The 23,760-nt window shown below is 36.7% G+C and overlaps 1 protein-coding gene across 1 annotated transcript in view; it reads right to left on the reverse strand.

Annotated features, from left to right (window-relative positions):
• Fstl5 (follistatin like 5) overlaps window positions 1-23,760 on the reverse strand; it is a 410,609-nt gene that overhangs the window by 78,198 nt on the left and 308,651 nt on the right. The window contains exons 9-10 of the mRNA XM_041659533.1: window positions 16,712-16,873; window positions 11,316-11,450 (exon numbers count right to left, since the gene is read on the reverse strand). Of these exons, the coding sequence (XP_041515467.1) occupies window positions 11,316-11,450; window positions 16,712-16,873 (297 nt within the window). The remainder of the gene's footprint in view (window positions 1-11,315; window positions 11,451-16,711; window positions 16,874-23,760) is intronic.

The following is a 23,760-nucleotide window of genomic DNA, read 5'->3' on the forward strand; positions in this document are numbered from 1 at the left end:
AATGCTGGTATTGTGATGCTGGGTGATGACAAGTTGTCTGAATTCTTCACTGTCCTGTGGAGGCCCCAAAATGTGGGCCTATTTCCACCTTCCACCAAGGTCAGAGAGTTGGAAATTACCTCTATTCCTTCAAGGTTATTGTGTTTCTCCCTCAAAGGTACCATCTAGATTTAGATCAGAGAATTCTGCTCTCTCAAGGTTATTGTCAGAAGGTCTATATATAATATCTTGACAATATAATATTTTCAAGAATAGAATAGTAGATTTGTTTCTACTCCAAACAAAAGTCTAAGGATCCAACTAAATGCCTACTCCCTTAAGGAGATAACAATGAATCCCACCTAGGGAGTAGTTTGCCTACAGAATGTTTTGTCTAGGGTGTGAACTTGCTTTGCTCTAGCAACAGAATGTAGCCTGCAACCTTCAACTGGTCTGTTCATTTCCCTTGTACTATGTTAATGCAGTTTTTTTTCTTTTTATCTTACTTCTACCTTTTGAGGTCAGGGGTATTTTAAACAATTGGAAATTAAATGTGGGTGATAGAAGTATTCACTGGAACTCCCTCCCAATACTATCCTATGTTTTCTGTTTTATTATTTTCCTCGTGTCTTTGTGCTTTTATTTTTCTGATACCCACCCCCCTATCTGTCAAAAGGTGTTTTTGTTGAGGCTGGTCCACGACACTGTCCCTCTGCTCATGACCATTCAAGTGTTCTCCTATTCTAGTAAGGAGCTTATTCTAGAATGAATTTTATGAAATTCTAAGACATAGGTCACAATGCCCCTAAAGTGGCTTTAAAATAATTCTATTTCCTGCCTGGGCAGCAATAGCACATGCATTTAATCCCATCGCTTGGGAGGCAGAGGCAGGCTGATCTCTGTGAACTCAAGGCCAGCGTGGTCTACAAGAACTACTTCCAAGACAGGCTCCAAAGCTACAGATAGGCCCTGTCTTAAAAAAAAATAGAAAATCTAAACTTGAGTAGAGAAATATAGAAGACATTAGGTAATCAAGTGTTCAGCAAGTCACCTTGGACCTACCTGTTCTTCGTACAAGAAAACAAAATTCAAGAATACGTTACAGCTAACACCCACCAATCCAGATTATTAGCACCCAAAATCCTCTAGACATGGAAATTCTGACTTAATTACTGTGTGAAAGTATGAATGAACTTTCATAATTCATCACTCAACTAATTTGCTTAATTGCATGTAATAAGAGCTAACATTAGTAACTATTCTTTGGTGAGTATAGATAAACTGGGAGAAATGCGTCCTCTGGTGTGACTCCAAACCATGCCATCATGTGCCAGAAGCCAAATGATTTCCTTTTTTGCTCTCCACGTCTAGAAAATGCACCACAGTAGCAATCAGAGCAGTAAAGTTAAATGATTTTAAAATATCTCCAGTACTTGGCATGTAAGCAGGCATTTAATAGTTACTGTCTATGAAGATATATACATCACAGAAAAAACTCAAGATGCTCTAACTAATAAAAATATTTCAAAAGTGGAACACGGTAAAATAAAGTATAGTGTAGTCCAACAGTCTGTCCATCTCTATTTCTTACTATCGAAGAGATAAAACTATCAAAGTCATAGAAGACCAGCTGGATGTAAATTAGCATATCTGCTAATTAAGAAAAATAAAAACTCTTTGTTTCTCTAAAACTGTTGCAGGGACTCTAGGATTTTGCAAAGACAATTCTTTTTTATTCTGGTTCCAGACAGGGCTTCTCTGCATAGCACTGCCTCCCTGAAACTTGTTCTGTAGACCAGGCTGGCCTCAAACTCAGGAACTCAGAGATCTGCCTCCGCTGCCTCCCAAGTGCACCACCACTGCCAATATAAAAGACCATTCTTTCTAACACTATTTATTATTGAGCATACATTTTAAACTCAGCACTGTTTAATATATCCTTAACAGCATAATTAACATAGTGATATAAAAATATAATTTTAATATAGATATATAAACAGTGTAAAAACAATATCCATCATTTAAAGGAAATGGGCATTCTTAAAAATCATTTATCAAGATAAATACAGATTGTTAGATATTCCTGGGGGAAGATATAAATTGTGATTTCAAAACAAATAAATTAATAGTGATGTTCAATCATTCCGGCAAACACAATTTGTACTTTAGTAAAATTGTCTTAACATTACAGTTATAAAACAGGACAGATGTATGGGTACAAGGTCAACAAAACATGAACAAGAAAATCTCTGAAGTAGGTTAGAATTATGGCTTCTGTGTCATTAACAGACACCAGATAATAACTAAAACACATTCGGTGTCACACTGAATGACCTGTGCTCATAGGGGGAAAAAGTGTTTTATAAAAATACTGATTCTGAAGTAACCTTAATGAACTTCATCCTAAGATATATTTGAAGAAAATGTATTGCAAGATTGTGAAGAGACAAAGAGTTAGCATTGGCTTTATGAACATCAAATAAGATAAAATTTTAAAAGAGTCTAGAACAGTGTTTAGACCATACACAATACATGAGTATATGTATGTGAATACCTGTAAGTATAACACATTTGCATATATAGATACATATATGTTTTAAACAAAAAAAAAGTCCACAGAAACATCATTAAAACAAATCCTTGGGCTTATGACCTAAATATCAAGAAACGGGAGGCAACAATATGATTTTTGCAATAGTCATGGAAGGGCTCCGGAGCAGAGGATGACTAAAATGTTCAAAGCTGTAAGTTCTATTTATAACACATAGAACTATTTAAATAATGTCATCTAGATTTTTCAGATGGTTCACAGACGCATCCTGGGACTGAAGAGGCAGAGGCAGGGAAACTTTAGAGACATATAAGGCAAGCCTTACCTATTCAATATTAACTGTCTGTAAATCTGAAGAGACAGGTCTGGGGAGATGACGAGGTGGATAAGGCCTTGTTCTGAAAATATAAGGACTGGATTTGGGATCCCCAGTGCCTATGTTAAAATCTGAAGACGGGGAACGTTGGGCAAGGCAGCTCAGTGGGAGAAGTCTTGAAAACATGCATTAACTCTGAGTTTTGCCATTAGAATCAAAGAGGGTAGAGCTTTTACTTTTGGGCCATTAGTATATAGAATGTCAGGGACACACGGGCTGCAACTCAACCAGAATATATTTATTTTCCAGGTGAGAGCAGAGAGAGCAGCATCCAATGTAAGCTCCACAAGCCCCTATATTGTATCTGCCTATATAAAATCTGTGTGAAAAACTGTGCATGAAAAACTGGCCCGAGTCAACGTCAGTCATGGAAATTTTAACACAAGGTGGCCAAGGCCAGATGAAGCTTAATTTACATATATTAATAATAAAATTGCACATGGTTTTTAGAGGTGACATTCTAAGCATAAGGATCGTTGATATCTAATATTGAATAAAAAGAGGACAGTTTTGTCCCTCGAATTTAGATAACAACTTAGAGGCTGTGGCTTATATTATTATCTCTTGTCTTTCCTGCTTGAAATATTAATGCTACTGCTAAGTTACACCAATATGTCTAATTGTTTCACTAGAAAGTGAGAGTTGGGAAAGGGCCAAAGGAAGACCCTGCCCTGTTCTTCTGGAGTCCTTGCTGCATCTCTACACCTCTTTGCCCTCTATGCTCCCAAACAATAGTTAATAAGAGAACTAATAAGAGAACAATTCCAGCTGCTCCATGTATTCTCAAAATCAAAGAGGGATCAGAACCAGCAATGGCAGCCTCGACGCTGTGGCAGTTGCCATTATGGCGATAGACTAGAAGAGAAGCGGGCTAAAGATGCTTAGCAGAGGAGAAGCATCAGAGTAAAAGTCAATCAGATGCATGGAGAGAAGTTTCGAGAAAAGGAGCGTTGATGTCCACTGTGAAGGTTTTCAGTGCAGTCTCTTGAAAACACACAGACTAAAAATAAAACTTTCCCAAGCCTGATGGATAAGATGTAAAAACACTTGCCCTTATATGTAGATATATACTTTCCTAAAATAGTATATTTCTCACACTCACACTACCAGAAGGAAATGACCTTATTTTAATAAAACTATAAATCTTATGCTCATGAAGAATATTTCAATCTCGAGGAAGAATGTGCTCTATAAATATGAACCACAAAAAAACTTAGGTACTTTGAGCAGAAAAAAAAAATATCTAAGATTTAAAGTAAAATATTAAACAGTTGCTGCACCTTCTAAAATTTGATCAAGTAATTTATAAAAATGCTATACTTTAAAATATTTTGATATTAAGTATAAAATAAGTAAAATCCCCCTTTTCTTTAAGAATACCATATCCAAATGTGTTGTTGATAATTTTATTCAGTTAGTGGTTTTTATCCATTATTCAGCACAGAGCAGTAATGATAATTGCAACTATATGAAACACCTGAGCTCTTTGCATATGCTAGAGACAGCCAAGGGTTTCAGATCACCAGATCCCCTAGATACTTGTTTTAGCAAATGTCTTCAATGCTATTAACCTCCATCACAGTCAAATCTAAAAATATAAAATAACATAGTCAAGATCCAATGGAGAAAGCAAACAATTGGAATAAATGCAATGGTCTGAAAGTCAGTGATGTGTTGGCCAGTCACTTTTCTTGAGGATTACACAGAATTTTTTCAAGTGGAGCTTTGAAGTCAAAAGTATCCCTTTATGTTTTTTGTTCAAGTCACATAGGCACCTGAAAGGCAAATTATGTCTTAGGCTTTGTCACAGCAGGCTCTTTATGGGGCGTGTGTGTGTGTGTGTGTGTGTGTGTGTGTGTATGGGGGTAACTTCAAGTTCACAATGAAGCCTGAAGACAAAAATTTAGACCCTGATTATTTGTATATACTTATATATTATGAAGAAATAGTCTTGTAAAAATATTTCTTCTTAGAAGCCTGAGTAATCTAATAAAGCAAATATATTTTTTGAAGATTACATTATGCCAAACAATCTTAGGAAGATTGACAAAAGATAACCCACATTATTGTAGTCCATCTAATAGGTGTAATGAGTTTCTAATATATAGGTTTCCCCTGACAATCAGAGAAAAATATCCTCCTATGATGAAGACAGAAATCTGGCTAACTCCTACTTAGATGATAAAAAGAAATACACAAAAGCTTGTCATGTATTAAAAATAAATTTAAGCAACATGAATGAAACCTTTCTTATTTTGGTAAATCTTAGAAAAGGTCTTAATATTAAAAATGTAGAAAATGGATCACTTCTTGCAGAAGACAGCATCTGCCTTTCTTATTGTGAACTATTACATTTATAGGCTTCAGACAACGAATGATGAGGCCAATAGTTTCAGCATGCGCTGGTCAGAAGATTAAAAGACTTATTCTACAATTTACCTCAAGGATGTGAGAGTGGTGTGCAAACTACATAGCATAAACATTTTCGCTGTTGAGAACAAAATGCTACAGAATAGCAAAAGCTTACAGACCATTTCCTTCATAGTATACCTATAATGGGGAAACATTCATAACAAGTATAAAATGTGCAGTTTTAGAAATCTTCCAACTGAAATGCTCATTTTTCATTGTGCTTTAATATTATTAGTATAGCACTTCTATTGAGTACTGAACAAAATACTTAGTGAGAAGTAGCTGTTCTCATTTATTAGCTTACTCCATTTTGCTTGCATATGCATGTTTCTATTCTGGTAGCTGACTGAGGCGCTGAGCACCAAGCTGGAAACACCCATTAAAATGGGATTGCAAACACCTTACTAGTCTTTACATTTGTGGATCATAAAGAAATAAGAAAATAAGCAGAGGGCTGTTCTACCTATCCTAATTACTGTTTGATTAATTATAAATTTAATTTCACATGACTATATCATTTTCATGCAGACATTCACAAGATTTCATTGAATCCATACAACCTCCCTTTTATGTATTTCTCCTTTCTCACAAATGACTCATTGGCGTGCTTGTAATACCAAAATCTGCTCTGACTCCAGGTTTGCATTGACGTATTCAGATAATGGCAGGCTTTAAGCCAAACTAATATTCTCTTCCTTTTATGAAATAGGCAAATGCCTCATAAGACTTTAAGAGGTTTTGCAGAGTTGTAGAGAGGATTCAGAGGTAGTGTTACTGTTATTCAGTATGTTATTCAGTGCTTACTGTTCTCAGACAGAATATGAGTTCAGGTTCCCAGGAGCCATATTGGGCAGCCTGCAAGCAGTATTTTATACCTCCACCTTCAGAGGTTCCAACTCAGACTTCAGACTACTGTAGGCACCTGCACTCCTATGCATATCCATGGATATAATCCACGTATAGAAAAAAATTCATTCGTATATAAATATTATAAAGAAACTGAAGTCTTCAATAATATTCTTAAGGTTTTTTTTGAACAAAATGACTGCATTTTATATATTTAAAATACATTTTTATATATTCAAATGTTTGTATATATTTAATACAAATAATTAATGTTTCATATATTAAAATGTTATAACTTAAATGACAGCTATTAAAAATTTGCATAGTGATTTATAAATTTTAACATCACATGTTCGAATGCTTTACTTACTGTAAATCTTACTGTAGAATTTAACACATTTATGATGTGGGATTCCCCTCTGCAGGCTGTGAATATGTTTTATTATTATTGGTTAATAAAGATGCTGCTTTGGGTCTATTACAGTGAAGAATAGAGCAAGGCAGGAATTCCAACAGAGATGGAGGAGAAAAGAAGGCAGAATCACGGAGATGCCATATAGCTGCCAAAGGAGATAGATGCCAGAATCTTATCAGTAAACCACGAGCCTCGTGGTAAAATACAAATGAATAGGAATTGGTTAATTTAAGATGTAAGAGTTAGTTAATAAGAAGCCCAAGCTAACAGGCTGATCAGTGTTTTAATTAATATAGTTTCTGTGTTATTATTTCAATTCTGGGTGGCCATGAAATGAATAAGCAGCCCCTCTGAATCCACATTTAGAACATTCGTTAAAAAAATTGTATATTTTACAGACTAATCAGTTTCCCCTCCCATCTCACTCCCCTCTCTCCCATTCATTCCTGATGGAGGAAGGTCATTGGCTAATAAAGGAACTGCCTTGGCCCATTTTATTGGTTAGAACATAGGTAGGAGGAGTAAACAGAACAGAAGGCTGGGAGGAAGAGGAAGTGAGCTCAAACTCCACAGCTCTCCTCTCAGGAGCAGATGCCTGAGAGAGACGCCATGCCGTTCTCCCGAGCAGACACACGCCATGAAGCTCCGACCCAGGATGGACATAGGCTAGAATCTTCCCGGTAAGACCGTGCCCACCGATTATTAGAGATGGGTTGATCGGGACATCAGAATTAGCCAGTAAGGGCTAGAGCTAAAGGGCCAAGCAGTGTTTAAATGAATACAGTTTGTGTGTTGTTATTTTGGGGCATAAGCTAGCCGAGCAGGCGGCCGGGGTGCTGCGAACGCAGCCCCGCCGCTCCTATTTCAACACATTCCCCCACCTCCCTTCTACCCCACCATCTGTTCCTCTTCTCTCTCCATTCAGAAGGGGTAAGGCCTCCCCTGGGAATCAAGAAAGCATGGCATATCAAGTTGAGGGAAGACCAAGCTTCTCTTTTATGTATCAAAGCATCCCACCATTGGGATTACAGTATGAAAAAAAGATTAACTTTCTAAATGGAATTCCTGATGTAATCACAGTCAAGACATTCTATGGAGAGCAGCACAGGGACCAGAGTGGAAGAACTATTTCATAGCAATGGATGTGTAACTAACATGTGAGTGAAGGGCCAGTGACAGAAGGAAATACAGATTTAGAGCAGCCCCTAACAGCTTCAGAAATACCATGACACAGTTAGTATTACAAATGAATTTGGAAAAGGAAACCAGTTTTGTAAGTGATACTAGGATGATTGATCATCTACATTTAAAACTAATTTCATTTCCAAAAACATGTGTTCCCTTCAGGAATCTTAAATTATGCTTTATAATAATAAACTTTAAACAATAATATTAACTCATGTTATCATAGAAAGTCACTTTTGATGTAATTAACTTTTATAAAGATTAGTGTAATAATCTAATATCTCCGACTGTAACCAGCTGACAATGGAAAATGAAATAATATATAACATACGTTGTCATATGTATTTATTATATTTAAACCACAATATGCTCTTACAATACATTTACATCTGATGTTCTAACAAGTTCAATTAGCTGTATTAACCCCAATTCTTACTAAAATTCTGGCCAGATGTGATGTAATGCTTGCTTGGTTTTATGTGGCCTGTAGCTTAAACATTCTCTATGGCCGACAGATTGCTCATCATGTACTTTAACCTGAAGGTGAGTCTTTGTCAGCTGAGCACTACCAGGAGTAGAGTTTTCGAAAGTGTTTGCCAAACGCAAGATGTTTCCTTCTAAGTAGTCCATGTCCTTTGTCTAAACCCACACATGTGCCTCATACCATCCCCCTCTTTCCACCTACAGCCATCATGCAACCCTCTAGGACTCGGCCACTAAATCCTAGTTACCACACTCTGAACTTTACATAGCCTCAGTTATCAGTTAGGGGTCCTCCTTGGTGATTCTAATTTTCACTGAAAAAACTTGCAGTGAGGTTTGGTAACAAAACCAGGCTCTGTACCTCAAAAGACTGAGGTAGAAAGGCAGGTGCAAGACATTGCCCATCTCATGCTTTTCACGAATTATTCTCTCAACAGCCTCACAATGCTGAACAGTTAACTAGAAGGAAATTGTGATGATATGTAGGAGGTGGGTGAATTATTGCTACAAAACTGCTGCTAAATAGATTATGTATTTTACAATTCATTGACCAACCAAATTATTCTCCAATGCTCTACAGTAAGCATGAGGCTCCGTACTACTGCACATCTTCCAGAACGAAGCACAAGAAGAAACACTGTCATCATCAGTGTCAGTCAATAGGAGGTGATTGGACTTACAGGTTTCTCTTAGGCTATGTCTGTGACATCGCTGGGATTTTTTTTTCCTTTCTTTGCTTTTATTTGAAATATTTCAATATCCACAGTAGAGGAAAATAGATCAGAGTTATTTCTTTTTAAATGTGAAAAGAAATATTTTGAATATGTCTTCATACTAATAAACATAATTGTGTGTCTTCATATCCATTTGTAACTATGTGTAGTTTAGGTTTATCAGCATCATTCAGAGCAGAGTCTCTGATTTCCACTGTATTTTCCAGAATTTTATTTAAAACAAAATCATGCTAACAAGGATCTAGAAACTATTTGAAGAGTTAGAAAATGCACAGTGTGCTCCTAGTCTGATAAGGATTTTATATGTAGTATCTAAACACAATTTCTTAGTTTGTTCGTTTTTATTTTCTGTTACAGCCGAAGAATTGAAGCTCAAAATGGGCATGTGCCATGCTCAAATCACAGAACTGTCAGACGATTGAAATACTCTCCTATTACAAAATACATTCACTTTCAGTTAACCGTTAGTGCATGTGTGTGTGTTGTGTGTATTTGTGTGTTTTCACATTTTTAAAGGAATAAGGCTTTGAAATAACTTTTGATGGTTTTAGAATATTTTTTATTATTCTCTTAAATTCTTTCAAGTAGGAAGAGAAAAGCTGTGGCAGACAGGTGCATGAATGGTTCTTTTGGCTTTCTAAAAATGTAGATATCTTACTGCAAACGCTCAGTCTCTATGTTTCTAGGGAGAACCAGAAATAAGCCTCAACAGGGATAATCAGAAGCAATCCTTCTTCGAGTGGTCTTTACCCAACCACAGCTTTGCTTTGCTGCACACTTTGAGGATCACAGAGACTTATCACATTAAGATTGCATTTCAAGTTTATTGAGGACCAGTGCATGCACATGCATCTTCATTTTGCATTTTTCTATAACTATAATAAATAGCTAGTGTAACTTCCATGACTACTTTATAAAATAGTATTTTATATTAGTATCACAGATGTGGCACTGATAAGAAAATCAGAAGAATAAAGTCAAATGTCATGAGTACAGTCATAACAAATAAAAAGCAAGTTGTCAGTTACTTATATTTAAATTTTAAGAAAAAGTTAAGTGGTAATTGTTAGGAAAAATAAAAGGAATAAAGAAATTACGACTTTAGGTTAGCAATTTGGCTTTAATTTTTACTTTTACAACTCAAAACTTATCTATTTAAACATTTGCTTATGAAGATGTTTGCTCTTCCCGGAGACACTATAGAAAAATTTCTTTGATTGACAGGTCTGGGTAGGCTCCTGCTTGTTTGCTCGTACTTACCTTCAATCTTTGATGTAAGAGCGAGTAACAAGATTCTTTGCTGACGTTTCTACCTCCATCAGAATTAGGCTCAGAGAAATAGGCCCCAAATGAGAGTTCCAAAACCTCAGAAACTATCAAAATTTACACTAGTCAAAAATGATCAATGAGCTAAGGTGACAGCCTGCGTCCACGCAGTCTACGTCACCACACAGCCACTCCGTGGTAAACGCGATCAAGAAGACACGTGCGCTGTTGCCTGGCCTTTACTTAACATAGACTTCAGCTGCAGCACACATGTGCGGCTTTCATCATTCCCTTTCTGTGTCTGCCTTCATGACACAACACGATGAAGAAAATTCACCATATTGTATCACACACTAGAGATAAAATCAAATGTGATCATGAAAAAAATGATAAAAAGTTTAAAGCGGAGGATACTCTATTTAGCCTGGGTTCGCCAAATGTCCATTGAAATGTGCAAGCGAGTACACATGAAATCAGCTTTAAACGTTTCTGTATGGCACATTTTTATCCTAACTCCAAGGGAGTACCATATGGCACACGCCGTGATGACAAAGGATTTTTCTTACTAATGGACACTGGGGCGGGGAGACTCTGCTGCAGGGGAGGTCACAGCGCAGCTGCCGCTTCAATGGCTGCTCTGCCACTGGCAGAATCAGAAAGAGGCAAAGTTCAAACCACACATAAGCACAGCAATGATTGTGAGAGGACCTAAAACGTTACAGCCTATTTGGAAAAAGGAACTGTGCAAGGATTTAACTTCTCACATGAGCGCCCAGGAAGTCAGTGTCTGGATCATCTTATGTGCACTGGCACACTGATGCTCGTCCTGGAAGGAAAACGGCATCAGCTTTCAGATCTTTCCAAGTCTATTTTGAGTATTTTAAGATTTCTATTCCTCATGAACACATTTTTTAAAAATATTTTTATGTTCTGCGTGTGTCACAAACTACAAAGGAGAACGCTGTAAAATGTGTAGTGTGCGTGTGTATATATAAATAGGTGTGTGTGTGTGTGTGTGTGTGTGTGTGTGTGTGCACACTCATGTTGGAGGTTGGGCTCAATACATACGGGTCTTCCTAGCAGAATCTTCCACAAACAGAGAAGAGATGTCTTCATCCACGCCCGCTTCATTCCTAGCAATGCACGTGTATGCTCCAGTGTCTTCATAGCGCACGTTACTGATGTGGACCTCACTGCCGTTTGCTGGAAACAGAAGGCAAACAAGGCTTGTAAGGACGGTTTTAGCTTTGGCACTGCGCGTTCCCATTACACGGTCAAACATCTCACTGCGCTTGTCCTAATTAAACTGTTTTCTTTCCTTCTCCCATATTTGGGAGATGCGCCCCATTGCTCCAGAGGTTTTCAAGTGTTTGTACATTGTGTTGTCGCTCCATTGACGAGAGCTCAGCACTAGCAAATGAGACTTTACATTTTATAACATCTCCTCTTCCTAAATTCATATGAAATATTTCTTATTTGTAACGATTGTCTTATTGATATATGTATTTATATTTAAAACAAAAAATGCAAACTAAGATTTTTTTCTAAAGAGCAAACAGCAACAATCTTGTCCACTTAAAGTAGCACATGTGAAAATCTGTCACAGATTGAATAGATGCTATCAGTAAGTCTATCATCTCATTAAGAAAAGTCACTGTCGTGGATTAAGTGAATTGTATCAGTAATTCTCATTAAGGAAGTTAACAGTGTACAGCTTTCACTTAAGCAGCCTTATTAGATATTTGGAAATATTAAAAAAAGCAGACAAGCAGGTAATAACTTAATTGTCTAAACCTTTCCTCAAAACTTACCTTAAATAAATTATATGTAAGAAATATAACCACCACAAGTACATTTAAGATTTCAAATCTTGGTGAGAGACTATTTTAATCAAATCCTTGAATAATAAGTTGAATCTTTCAACATCAAAACCAAGGAGTATTTAATTATGTATGACATGCTTGACAAAAGCTAGGACCTTCACATATCTTATTAGATAATCTACACAAATGCTATTTAATTATCAGATGAAGAGTTTGAGATTCATAGAATGAATTCTTACAAGTAGTCAAGTTCAAAGGCTTGATTTTTATGAGAACTACGTAAGTCAAAACCTGTGTTCTATTGCTATCATGAGTTTTATCTCTCTTCTCTCCTTTTCATTTTTATGTAAATGTCTCTGTGGTGTCAGGTATCTAGGCTCCATGTTGCTGGGTCACAAAGGCAGCAATGCAGCATATAGCAGACTGGAACCCAACTCTATGTGGCAGGTGAAGGAAAGGTAAATTGGTGTGGTTCTATTAGAGAAAAAAGTGTTGGTTGTGACAGAAAGATTGATGAGAAGCGGGGAAGTATCTTCTCCCACAAACATCTATTAGAAAATGTGGCTTTAAGTGGAATGCCTCCCATAGGCTTCTGTGTTTGAACATTTGGTCCTTAGAAGATGGCACTGTTTGGGAAGTGCCTGGATTCTTTAGGAGGTAAACACTCTGTAGGGAAATGGTTGAGAGTAAACCTTGGAGCTTCATAAAGCAGATGCATTACCTACTCACTCTTTACAGCCTATCTGTGAAAACAAATGGAATGTGTCCCTTCAAGGGAAAGCCAGAATAAACCCTTCTTTGCTTAAACTGCTTTTATCAGCTCTTTTGTCTCAAAAATGAGGCGAGTTAGTAATACAGAAGAAAACATCTGACTCAACTTGTCTGAGTGATTGAGATTAACAGCACTTGTGCTTGCCTTTAGAGACTCAGCCAACAACAACCAGCAGGGAGCCATTCCCCAAGAAGGAAGTGATACTCACTAAGGTTTACTTTATTTCACTGTATTTACTAATTTCAATTTTCTTTTATTATTTATAGTTTTGTATTTTTACTTTTAAGTTGTTGTGTAGCTGATAATGCATCTAAACTGGCTTTTGAAGACTGCCCTTTCTTTCTCTGTCACTATCCTACATTGTTTTTTCTGGTGTTTCTAATACCTGTGACTAAACATGTCTTCTTATTCATTTACCCTTTTCCTTTATAACCATTATCCATCTCCTTCTCATTGATGCTTAATTATTGGCAGCCTAAAAATCTATGAAATGATCTGAAAAACTGTGTGATACATTTATTAGTTCTTAAAATTTCCTGTATATTGTTAGACTTTTTATTTTTTAGTATTCTAAGATTCATGATTAGTTTATTTATTGGAGATCTCTCAGACTTTTTTTTGATATATGATGTTTATGTGTGTGTATCTATGTCTCTATAAGCACTTATGGCTGAAAATTGTCCTGTCAAAACTCCCTGGTTCTTGTTCTGGGAAATTGTCCTATTATTTTAATTTAATTACAAGATATTTATATGTGTTCTCCAGTTTACTCAGTGACTGATTGATCTTCCAGAGAATATTGCTTAGTCTGCAACTATATAGTTTCTGCTGTTTCTCTTTTTGATTTTCATTTACACTTAAATCTGATAATACACAAGGAATTTTTTCAACTATATTTTTAAGGCTAGCCTTATGACCTAAAGTGTCTTAGAGATGTAACCATGGCTCACTGGGAGGAGTATGTATTTTATGTATGGTGGAATATTGTACAGATAAATATAAATTTAGTTGACCTATAGTATAGTTAAGCTCTGAAGTTCCTTTGTTTTCATGTATAAAGAAACATCTGTAGATAATGGCAGAGTATTGAAGACTTCATCATTTATCTATCATTACAAGCAAATGGCTTAACATGAAATAAATGGAAATGATCAGGAAGTAATACTTAAACTTCCTGTTCTCAGGAAGTCAGAGATGGGACACTTGGAAGAATCAAAGGATGGGTCTGATGTTCTCTTTTTCTTATTGATTTCTATGATTCTTTCTGCACCATTGCTCCCATCCTGTGTCTTTAAAATACTTCCCTCCAAAAACAGGGAGAGCTACTGCCTTTTCTTAGTCTATGTTTTCCAAATATGAAATGTTTTTATATTATTTTTGTATATCATTTCTAATCTCACCAAAGAGAATGTTATTGATTCTTCTTTTCCAAACACCTTCAGTTCAAGCTGCTGACCCAGCCCGGGTATGTATTTGAAGATTCTTCTTAGTTCTCTTTGTATCTGGCAGAGCTGAACATGTTCCTCATATTAACACTCCTTCTCTTCTCTAGTATCCCTGGGTGTTCTTCCACTTTCTTGAATTTTACTCTTCTTCCACCATATATCTCTGCACTTGTAGACTAATAAAATGTCTAATATGTGATATGGTGAGATTTTATTTCTCTTCATTCATGTATTGCCCTATAATGCATAGTTACTCAGTCTGTTCATAGACTTTGACCCAATGTACAAATATTAAAGACATATCTAGATAAATAATTAAATAACCACAGTATTAAATTATCGTCATGAACTACATTATCCATAGGACACAGTTTTCTTTCTCTTGTGCTGTGTTTCCTACTCTTATCTAGCATTTGTACTTATTCTCTCAATAATCTCTACATTTCTAATTATAAATGATAAAAACTCTTTTTTTCTGGGACTCCACTTTTTATGTTTCAGATTGGAATGAAGAACTTTTATAATCTCTCTTGCTGATATTCCTGGAAGCAGGCAGACACAGGTTTGTATAATATAAGTTACTGTCAGAAATGATTAAGATGGGGCAGGAGTAAGTGATGATTGGAATTTTCTTCATTCTATTTCTATTAATTTGATTAACCTTTTGTGCCTGGGTTACAAGCTCTGAAATGGAAGAAGCAAGCATAAATACATAAAGGTGAGAGTGTGTACCTGTCAATTATTTATTTAGTAAAATTTTGAACTTTCAAAGTTCAAAAGTTGTTTTATAGATTTGTAACTATTGACATTAACCAAAGTTTGAAATGTTTCACATAAAAAATTACTGATTAAAATTATCTACTATGAAAATGGAATAATAGGAAAATTAATGTTTATTAAAATGATAAAAATAAAAATGGACTGATATTTATCAATACCATTTGAAAAAATTTACAAGGGACAATTGAAGAAATAATAAGGACTTTTATGCTCATACATCGTCATGCCAGCAAGTGAGTTGTTGAGCATAACAATTTATAAAGCACATCAGATTTATGTACATCTTTAAAGATATTAGAGTCAACAAATCATACTTAACTGCTTTTTTATTACTTAAATTACCTAGCCTTATTAAAAATCATTCATTTTCATTTTCAACTTATTTGTGATCTATTTCATCTATATAACAATTGATTAGTCATTTGTATATATTGTCATATTAATAATTGAAAAATAGGCTCAAACTTCTTCCTACACCCTTATTTGGTTACTGAAAGTTAGGTTTTCCATGCCCTAAGCAGTTAGTCAAACTTCTCATCTTCCTTAACAAAGAGCTAAGGAATCAAAGACCTGGAGTAGTCAAGCCAAGCTCCAGCTCCTCATCTCCTGGTGCACACAAGTACATCTTCCCAAATCCCTAACTTCTAGCACCTTCTAGTTCTTTATAGAAGCAGGTAAAGAGTTCCCAGAACCTGATCATTTTGCCCAAACTTCTGAAAATGGCTGGTAAGTGCTATTGGAACCTGAGCCTCTGGACATTTCCAGATATCCTAATACCCTTGTACGTGCAGTGGACAGATGAGCAGTCCCCAGACCACCAAACTCTGTTTAACCTTTCCACTCTACCAACTCAGATGTAAAAATTCCAATGCAGAAATGAAAACAACATGGATTTCTAGAAAAAAGACATGTCTGCCAATATTTACTAATCCTTTGATAAGGGAACCTAGAGAACTACCTGGAAGAACTTCAAGACAAGAATTCCAAAAAATGATTTTAACTATGTTAAGAAAACACTACTATTCTTCAAGTGTGGTTTTCTACTAAACTTTTCGTTTTGGTAGGTTTAGGTATATCAGTTTAGTATTTCTGCAATGATGCTATCTCTTTTTTACTGAATTATATTTTCTTATATTATACTATAATGCCACAACTATCAATCCAGACTATTATACACAGAAAAACTATCTATTAAATTAATGGAGAAACTTTTTAAAAGAAACTTTTTTATGATAAAAACAAATTAAACCAATTTTTAATCACTAAGTAAGTTCTAACTCTACAGAAAATGCTAGAAGTGATACTTCAATCTGAAGATAATGATAAACACACTCAAGATGTCACAGGGAATAAGTAAACAATTGGAGAACAATTAATCAAAAGAGGTGTATAATTAAATATTGTACTTATCACAAAAATAATGGCATCCTATATTAATCTCTATGACAAGACTATTATTTATAACAGTAAACCTATTAGAGGAATGTATCAGCTTTTTCTTAGATGCAACCATGTTTTAATATTTCCAACAGTTATTGAAATAACTCATTGTTTTTCATGTGATTTGTATTGCAATTTTTTTGTAAAATTTAATATAAAAGATCTGCACACTCATTTAAGGACAATAATGTAAGAAACAGGCACCTTGAAGTGTGAGCTGTTTGGAGAGCTTTGGTGTAATGTCAATTCCATTCTTCAGCCAGCCAAGCTGAGGGTCTGGTATGCCCTCGGCATGGCACCGAAGACTTGCAGTTACCCCAGGTTCTCGGGCCTGACTCTCTGGATACACTCGTATGACTGGAGGAACTAAATGGGGAAGAAAAAATTGATAAGTAATCAGCATTTACCACTTGATCTTGGAAAATGAACAAAATTATAAGATGATTCCTTATAAATTATTCATTTTCATTAGGTTGTATAATTAGTTTTCTGGTATAATTCTCTACTAAAATATCCCAGCGTTGCTTGGGGAAAGATAATTCTGGGCCTATGTCAGAAAAAAATCAATTCAAACATGGGCTATCGTATTTCAGAAACTGTAATCTTGAAAATATGAAATTTAAATATGCTCCCACTTTCCTACTACAGGATGACTTATGCATTAAATTAACACATAAAAGCATTATAAAGAATTAAAACCTTTTGGATTCAGTTATTTAAATAACTGTGTAGTTAGAAAGGCATACTCTTCCTTAACACAGCACATATAGAGATTAATAATATTTTACACAAAACAGTATACTAAAAACATACTATTAACAATAAGTTTTGTTAAAAACATGCAAGACTTTAAAAAACATTGTTGAACGTATTTAAAGTAAATGAAATGTAAACTATAGTATTTTCATGATAAACAAAACAAAGAAAGCATAAGAATAACGGAGTATCTCATTTTAATACTGAATTTGATGGTGATTTCTTAGGTATGGCCCCATAACCACAAACACCAACATAAAAATAAATAAATTGGGAGCTCAGTCCAGTGCTCCTGTGTGGGTCTCTGTCTCTATCTCTATCCATCACCAGATGAAGATTCTATGATGATATGCAAGATATTCGTCAGTATTGCTCTAGGTTAGGGTCATTTCAGGTTCCCAATCCTCAGCTGCCCAATGAACTAACTGGGAACCTCATCTTGGGCACTAGGGAGCCCCTCTAGGGTCAAGTCTCTTGCCCACCCTAAACTGGCTCCCTTAACTAAGAATTGTGGTTCCGTGCTCCCCTATCCACCTTTCCTTTATCCCAATTCTCCTGTTTCTCAGGTCCCCCCTCCTTCCCTTCTACCTTTTCTCTCCCCATCTCCCTTTACCCCCATCCCACCCCATCCCCAAGATCCCATTTTCTCCCCGGAAATTTGGTCTACTTCCCTTAGCCAAGAGGACAACTATATGTTTTTCCTTGGGTTCACCTCCTTACTTAGCTTCTTTAGGTTCACCTCTTGTAGACTCCGTGGTCCTTATTTATGGCTAGAAACCAATTATGAGTGAGTACATCCCATATTCATCTTTTTGGGTCTGGGACACCTCACTCAGGATAGTGTTTTCTATTTCGATCCATTTGCATGCAAAATTCGAGAAGTCATTGTTTTTTACCGCAGCGTAGTACTCTAGCGTGTTTATATTCCATACTTTCTTCATCCATTCTTCCATTGAAGGGCATCTAGGTTGTTTCTAGGTTCTGGCTATTACAAATAATACTGCTATGAACATAGTTGAGCAAATGCTTTTGTCATTTGATAAAGCATCTCTTGGGTATATTCCCAAGAGTGGTATTGCTGGGTCCAGGGGTAAGTTGATCCCGAATTTCCTGAGAAACCAAAACACTGACTTCCACAGTGGTTGCACAAGATTGCATTCCCACCAGCAATGGATGAGGGTACCCGTTCCTCCACAGCCTCTCCAGCAATGGTTATCCTTGGTGTTTTTGACTTTAGCCATTCTGACAGGTGTAAGATGATATCTCAAGGAGGAGCAGAAGGAGGGAGAACATGAGCAAAGAATTCGGGACCACGAGGCGTGCATCCACCCACTGAGACAGTGGAGCTGATCTACGGGGAGCTCACCAAGGCCAGCTGGACTGTGACAGAAAAAGCATGGGATAAAACCGGACTCTCTGAACATGGCGAACAATGAGGGCTGATGAGACACCAAGGACAATGGCAGGGGGTTTTGATCCTACTTAATGTGCTGGCTTTGTGGGAGCCTAGCCAGTTTGGATGTTCACCTTCCTAGATATGGACGGAGGGGGGAGGACCTAGGACTTACCACAGGGCAGGGAACCCGGACTGCTCTGTGGACTGGAGAGGGAGGGGGGGAGAGGTGTGGGGGGGAGGGGGAGAAGGGTGGGAGGAGGGGGAGAAGGGTGGGAGGAGGGGGAGAAGGGTGGGAGGAGGGGAAGGGAAATGGGAGGCTGGGAGGAGGTGGAAACTTGTTTTTTTGTTTATGTTTTTTTTTCTTCTTCTCGCAAAAAAAAAATAAAAAAAATTTAAATGAATAACAAAAAAAAACAAACAAAAAAATAAATAAATAAATTGATTTTTAATTGAACTAAAATTTTGGATCATTACAAACATTGTCAGAAGACTTGGTTCAATTGCTAGGACAAACATGGTGGTTCACAAAACATCCAGTTCCAGTTTTTTTTATCTTTTTTTTTTTTTCTTGACAGTTCCAGTTTAAGGGAATCTGATACTCTCTTCTACCTCTGTTTGAATTAAACACATACATGGCATACATACACACAATACATATGTACGTGGCGAGGAAACACTCTTGCTCATAAAAGAAAAGAAATAAATCTAAAGCAATAAGAAAGAATGGAAAGAAGTAAAACTAGAAAACAGTGCTGTCTACAATGTGTTTGACACAAAATATGGTACTTCAATGACGTTCCCAGAATACACATTAATAAGAAGCAGGGTATAGAGGTGCAAGTTTGTAACTGGAGTTTATTTAGCAATTGTACCAAGTCTTCTGAAAGAGTAACCAGTACTCCAAGCCACTAAGCTGCATTTCTTAGCCCCCCTTTATCTTTCTTGACAATGTTATGTGATGACTCAAAATTAGAATTAACCAGAATTACCATTAACAGGTATTAGCAAGCTATTTATGATCTTCAGAGACCTAAAACTGGTTTAAAAAATAGCTCAAAATAAAAATCCACTTCTCATGTTATGAGAAATTTCAAAATACAAATGAACATCAATTAATGACTAAATCACAACATGTGGGATTTTTTTTTTACAACATACAACAATATCTCCAGGGAACTTAAAGCTCTTAAGGATACTACAACACAAATGTTGAAGTTCTGATACTAAACAAAATCAGTCTGACAGGAAAGGTCATACACAATAACAGTCAATTTGTATGAAGAGCATATGGGTAAATGTGCTGAAACAGATTGACAGAACGCTTGGAGGAAAGAACAGAAGGAACATTTACTAATTGGATGAGTATAAGGACTACTTGGGCAGAGGTAATGTAGGATTAGATAGATGGGCATACAATGTAGTATCTCTACAGCATTATATCACTGATTTACATCATATCTGAATTTCTACCAGAATCAACACAATAGCATAAGATCTAAAAATGTACTAGAACATTTACCTAAATTTAATCTACTAGTAAAAAGTCCTTAAAGGTGGATATATTGTTTCACTAAAAAAAAGTAATAACACAAGGCCAGAGCAGGCCTGAGACAGCGAACTCCAAAAGAGCGGGACTGAACCAGCAACCTGGGCCGGAGTCTGCCTGTGAGGGTGAACTCCATGGGAGCAGGGACATTTGCAAAAGCAGGACTGGGCCAGAGACCTAGGAGCAAGTCAGTACAGGGGAGTAACCACTGAGCAAGTGAACCAGAGCCAGAGACCTCTGTGGGTCTGGGTATGAATCTGGGACCTTTGAGGGAGTAGACTTGGGCCAGAACACCTACGGGTCCAAGCGTGAGTCTGTAACCTCTGAGGGAGTAGAGAGGTATCAGAAACCTCTGCAGGTTCTGGGTGTGAATCTGAAACCTCTGAGGGAGTAGGCCTGAGCCAGGTCCTCTACAGGTCTGGGCACACCCAAGTCTGGTACATCTGAGAGAGTAGATTAGAGCCAGAGACCTATGCAAGACTAACCCCAAGCCAGGGGCGTCTGCATGAGCGGATACAGGCTAGGGAGATTTACAGAAACTTAGCTGGCAACCTAGGCCAGAGCAGTCCTGAGACAGCAAACTTCACAGGAGCAGAACAAACCCCTGGACCGCTGAGCGGACTCCAGGAATGCAGAGTGACCAATGAGGTAACTAGAACGATGGAATTGACTGCACTATGAGGAAAAACCATCTAAGCCTTGAATCCACTGGCACCTGGAAGATTAATCCCCAGAATCGCAGAAACCCCCAACCACACCAATTAGAGAAAAAGATGAATAGTAAAGGTAAGAACAAACACAATGCCACAAAGAGCAACATGACACCAGTAAAATCTGTTGACTCTACAACGGCAAGACTTGAACAGATGTATATAGATGAAGCCGAAGAAAATGACCAAAAAAATAACTTCAGAAGAATGTTTGAGACTCTGTTGTTTATTAAAATCTGATTTACAAGGAAAATACCATTATTCTAGATCTTGCTGACACTATAAACCCCATGTAAATCACAAGATTTGGTGATAAGGTCCAGAATGTAGTGTAGCTACCATCAAACCTGAATCCTCTTCTCTCTTTTTGGTGATTCTCTAGAGATCTAGATGAGGCAATCACCAAATGCAACAGATATAATACAGAGGAATCAGAGACAACCTTAGAAAGAACTGTAGGCTAGACTCTGTTGATACTGCCTTTAGCATTCGTAAACTTGGAAACCTCATAGATATCCAAAATCATAAATACAGGGGGTAGCTGAATCCTATCCCCTCTGCAAATACAATTCAAAAAATATAACATAGGCATGTTGGGGAGTTAATATCTAGTTATATTTCTTCACCAGTTATTACAATGTAAATAATCTGCTTTGGTGTATCAGAAGCAACTCAAGGCCCCCATGATAACTTTGGCCAAAGTGTCACGTGCAAATTTAAATTTGTCTCATATATCTGCCACTGAGTAGCTTTCATAGCATTTTATTTTGTTTAAGTTGAAAAGCAAAAGCTTTTTAAAAGGGTATGCTGGAACACCTGGGAAATTCATACAAAATGCCTTTGAAACACTCACACCCCGTCTCTAATCTCCTAACAAGTAGAGTGTCTGGAAATGAGCTTTTAGTGAAGACTTATGTAAAGAGCCAGAAGGGAAAACAACTCTTAATAAATATTTAATAAAAGAAAGTGGATCTTTTGACAGAATTTATGACCAAAATGAGAATCAATACAGTCTGCAGCATTTCTCTCAGGACAGGAAATAAGAGACAGCATAAACATATTAGGGAATTAATTTCCTAGAGTAACTCTTAATAAACTCAAAGGGAAAAATAGATTCTACATAATTCATATAAAATATATAGATTTTATTTAGGCTGTCTATAGTCACACTAATCCTGACTGGCAAAGGAAAGGGTTTCAAAGAGCCTCAATTTTTCCTGCATTGCTACCGGCGTCTCACCAAATACTCTGAGCTGAGAGAAATGAAACTATTGAACACTACATCTTCACCATGGAAGTTTAATACGCAAATCAAATGTGTTTCGAGAAAGCAACAGATTCCTGGGGAAATATACATCTCACTTACACTACTGACAATAAGTGGTGGTAAGCAACAGAATCTGAGGTGATTGGTATAGCAATTATTGCATCTCAGTAACAAGCTAAGCATTTAAAAACAGTACATTCCTGAAATTCATGTTTAAAGTATAACTGTTTAAAGATTGATGGCAACCTTTATTCAGAAGCTGACAATCCCCCAAAAGAATACTTTAAGTCCTTTGGGACATTCATTTCTATAATGAAGACACTATAAATCTGCCTTTTCTTTTTAACTGTTAGTACATATGGAAGGGATCTTATCTGTGTAAAAGGGTTTCCATGGCTATACAAACATAACACAAGTTACATTCATCTGACAGGAGGGATCTCAGGGGAAAGAAACGCCTCCCTAAGATCCAGCTATAGGACATTTCCTTAATTAGTGATTGACGGGCTGGGTCTGGCCCATTGTGAGTGATGCCATCCCTGGGCTGGTTATCGTGGTTTTTATAGGAAAGCAAGCTAAGAAAGCCATGATGAACAATCAGGGTCTTCTACATGAGCTCCTGATTCCAGGTCCCTATCGTGTCTGAGTTCCTGTCTTGACTTCCTTCAGTGATGGACTACAAGGTAGAAACATAAATCAAATAAACCCCTTCCTTCTAAGCTTGGATTTGGTGTCAGTGTTTCATCAATAGCAGTAGAAATCCCAGGACAAGCTTTTATTCAGCTTAGATTGAGCAACCAACTTGGCCGCACTGACACAGACTTCCAATACTGTACATAAAAGTAAGTTTCTCAATATTCTCTTTGCTATTCATTTTTTTTCACTTTTCTTTCTTTTCAATTCTTTGGAGAAGAGGGTTGAGTCAGTTTTATGGCTACATCCTTTTTTGTACCTTTGTTTGGCTCCATACTTCTAATCCTCCTGCCTCAGGCTCCTGAGCACTGAAATCATTACCATCTGTGATTCGGTGTTTCCTAATGATATTTGATATCTCACAAAAATAAATTATGAATTGTTATCTCCAGTCAGAATTGTTTAAACTGCTTATTTCACACAATATTGCCAAATAATGAACTGGTCAGATCTCTCAGTCTTTGCTTTACAAGTGTGAGGACCACAATTATATCCACAGAAGCAAGCTAAAAGTAAAGCAGGTATGTAATATCATACAATCCCACCACTTAGGAGGCAGAGATGGAACTCTGCACAGTAGACTGGAAAGTTGAACTGTAAGAACTGATGAGTTAAATGTTCAACAAGAAAACCTGCAGAAACTCTAGAATTCTTGATGAAGACACGTACTATCAACTTAAGGCCTTTCCACACACACCACACACATACCTTCATGCACACCTGTGCACATAGATGTACCCGCACATGTGATACACACAGGTGTAATATAAATACACACATACATGAAAAATAGTCAAATAAAAATAATGCAAAATGATGCAATACTGAGTGAATATCTAAACTTATTTAACAACTGGATTAGTGTTCTTAAAATAATCCGCAATG

This window comes from Microtus oregoni, unplaced genomic scaffold (assembly GCF_018167655.1).
Source record: "Microtus oregoni isolate MIOR12 unplaced genomic scaffold, Mior012 000010F_ref0000083, whole genome shotgun sequence".
Lineage (NCBI taxonomy): Eukaryota > Metazoa > Chordata > Mammalia > Rodentia > Cricetidae > Microtus > Microtus oregoni.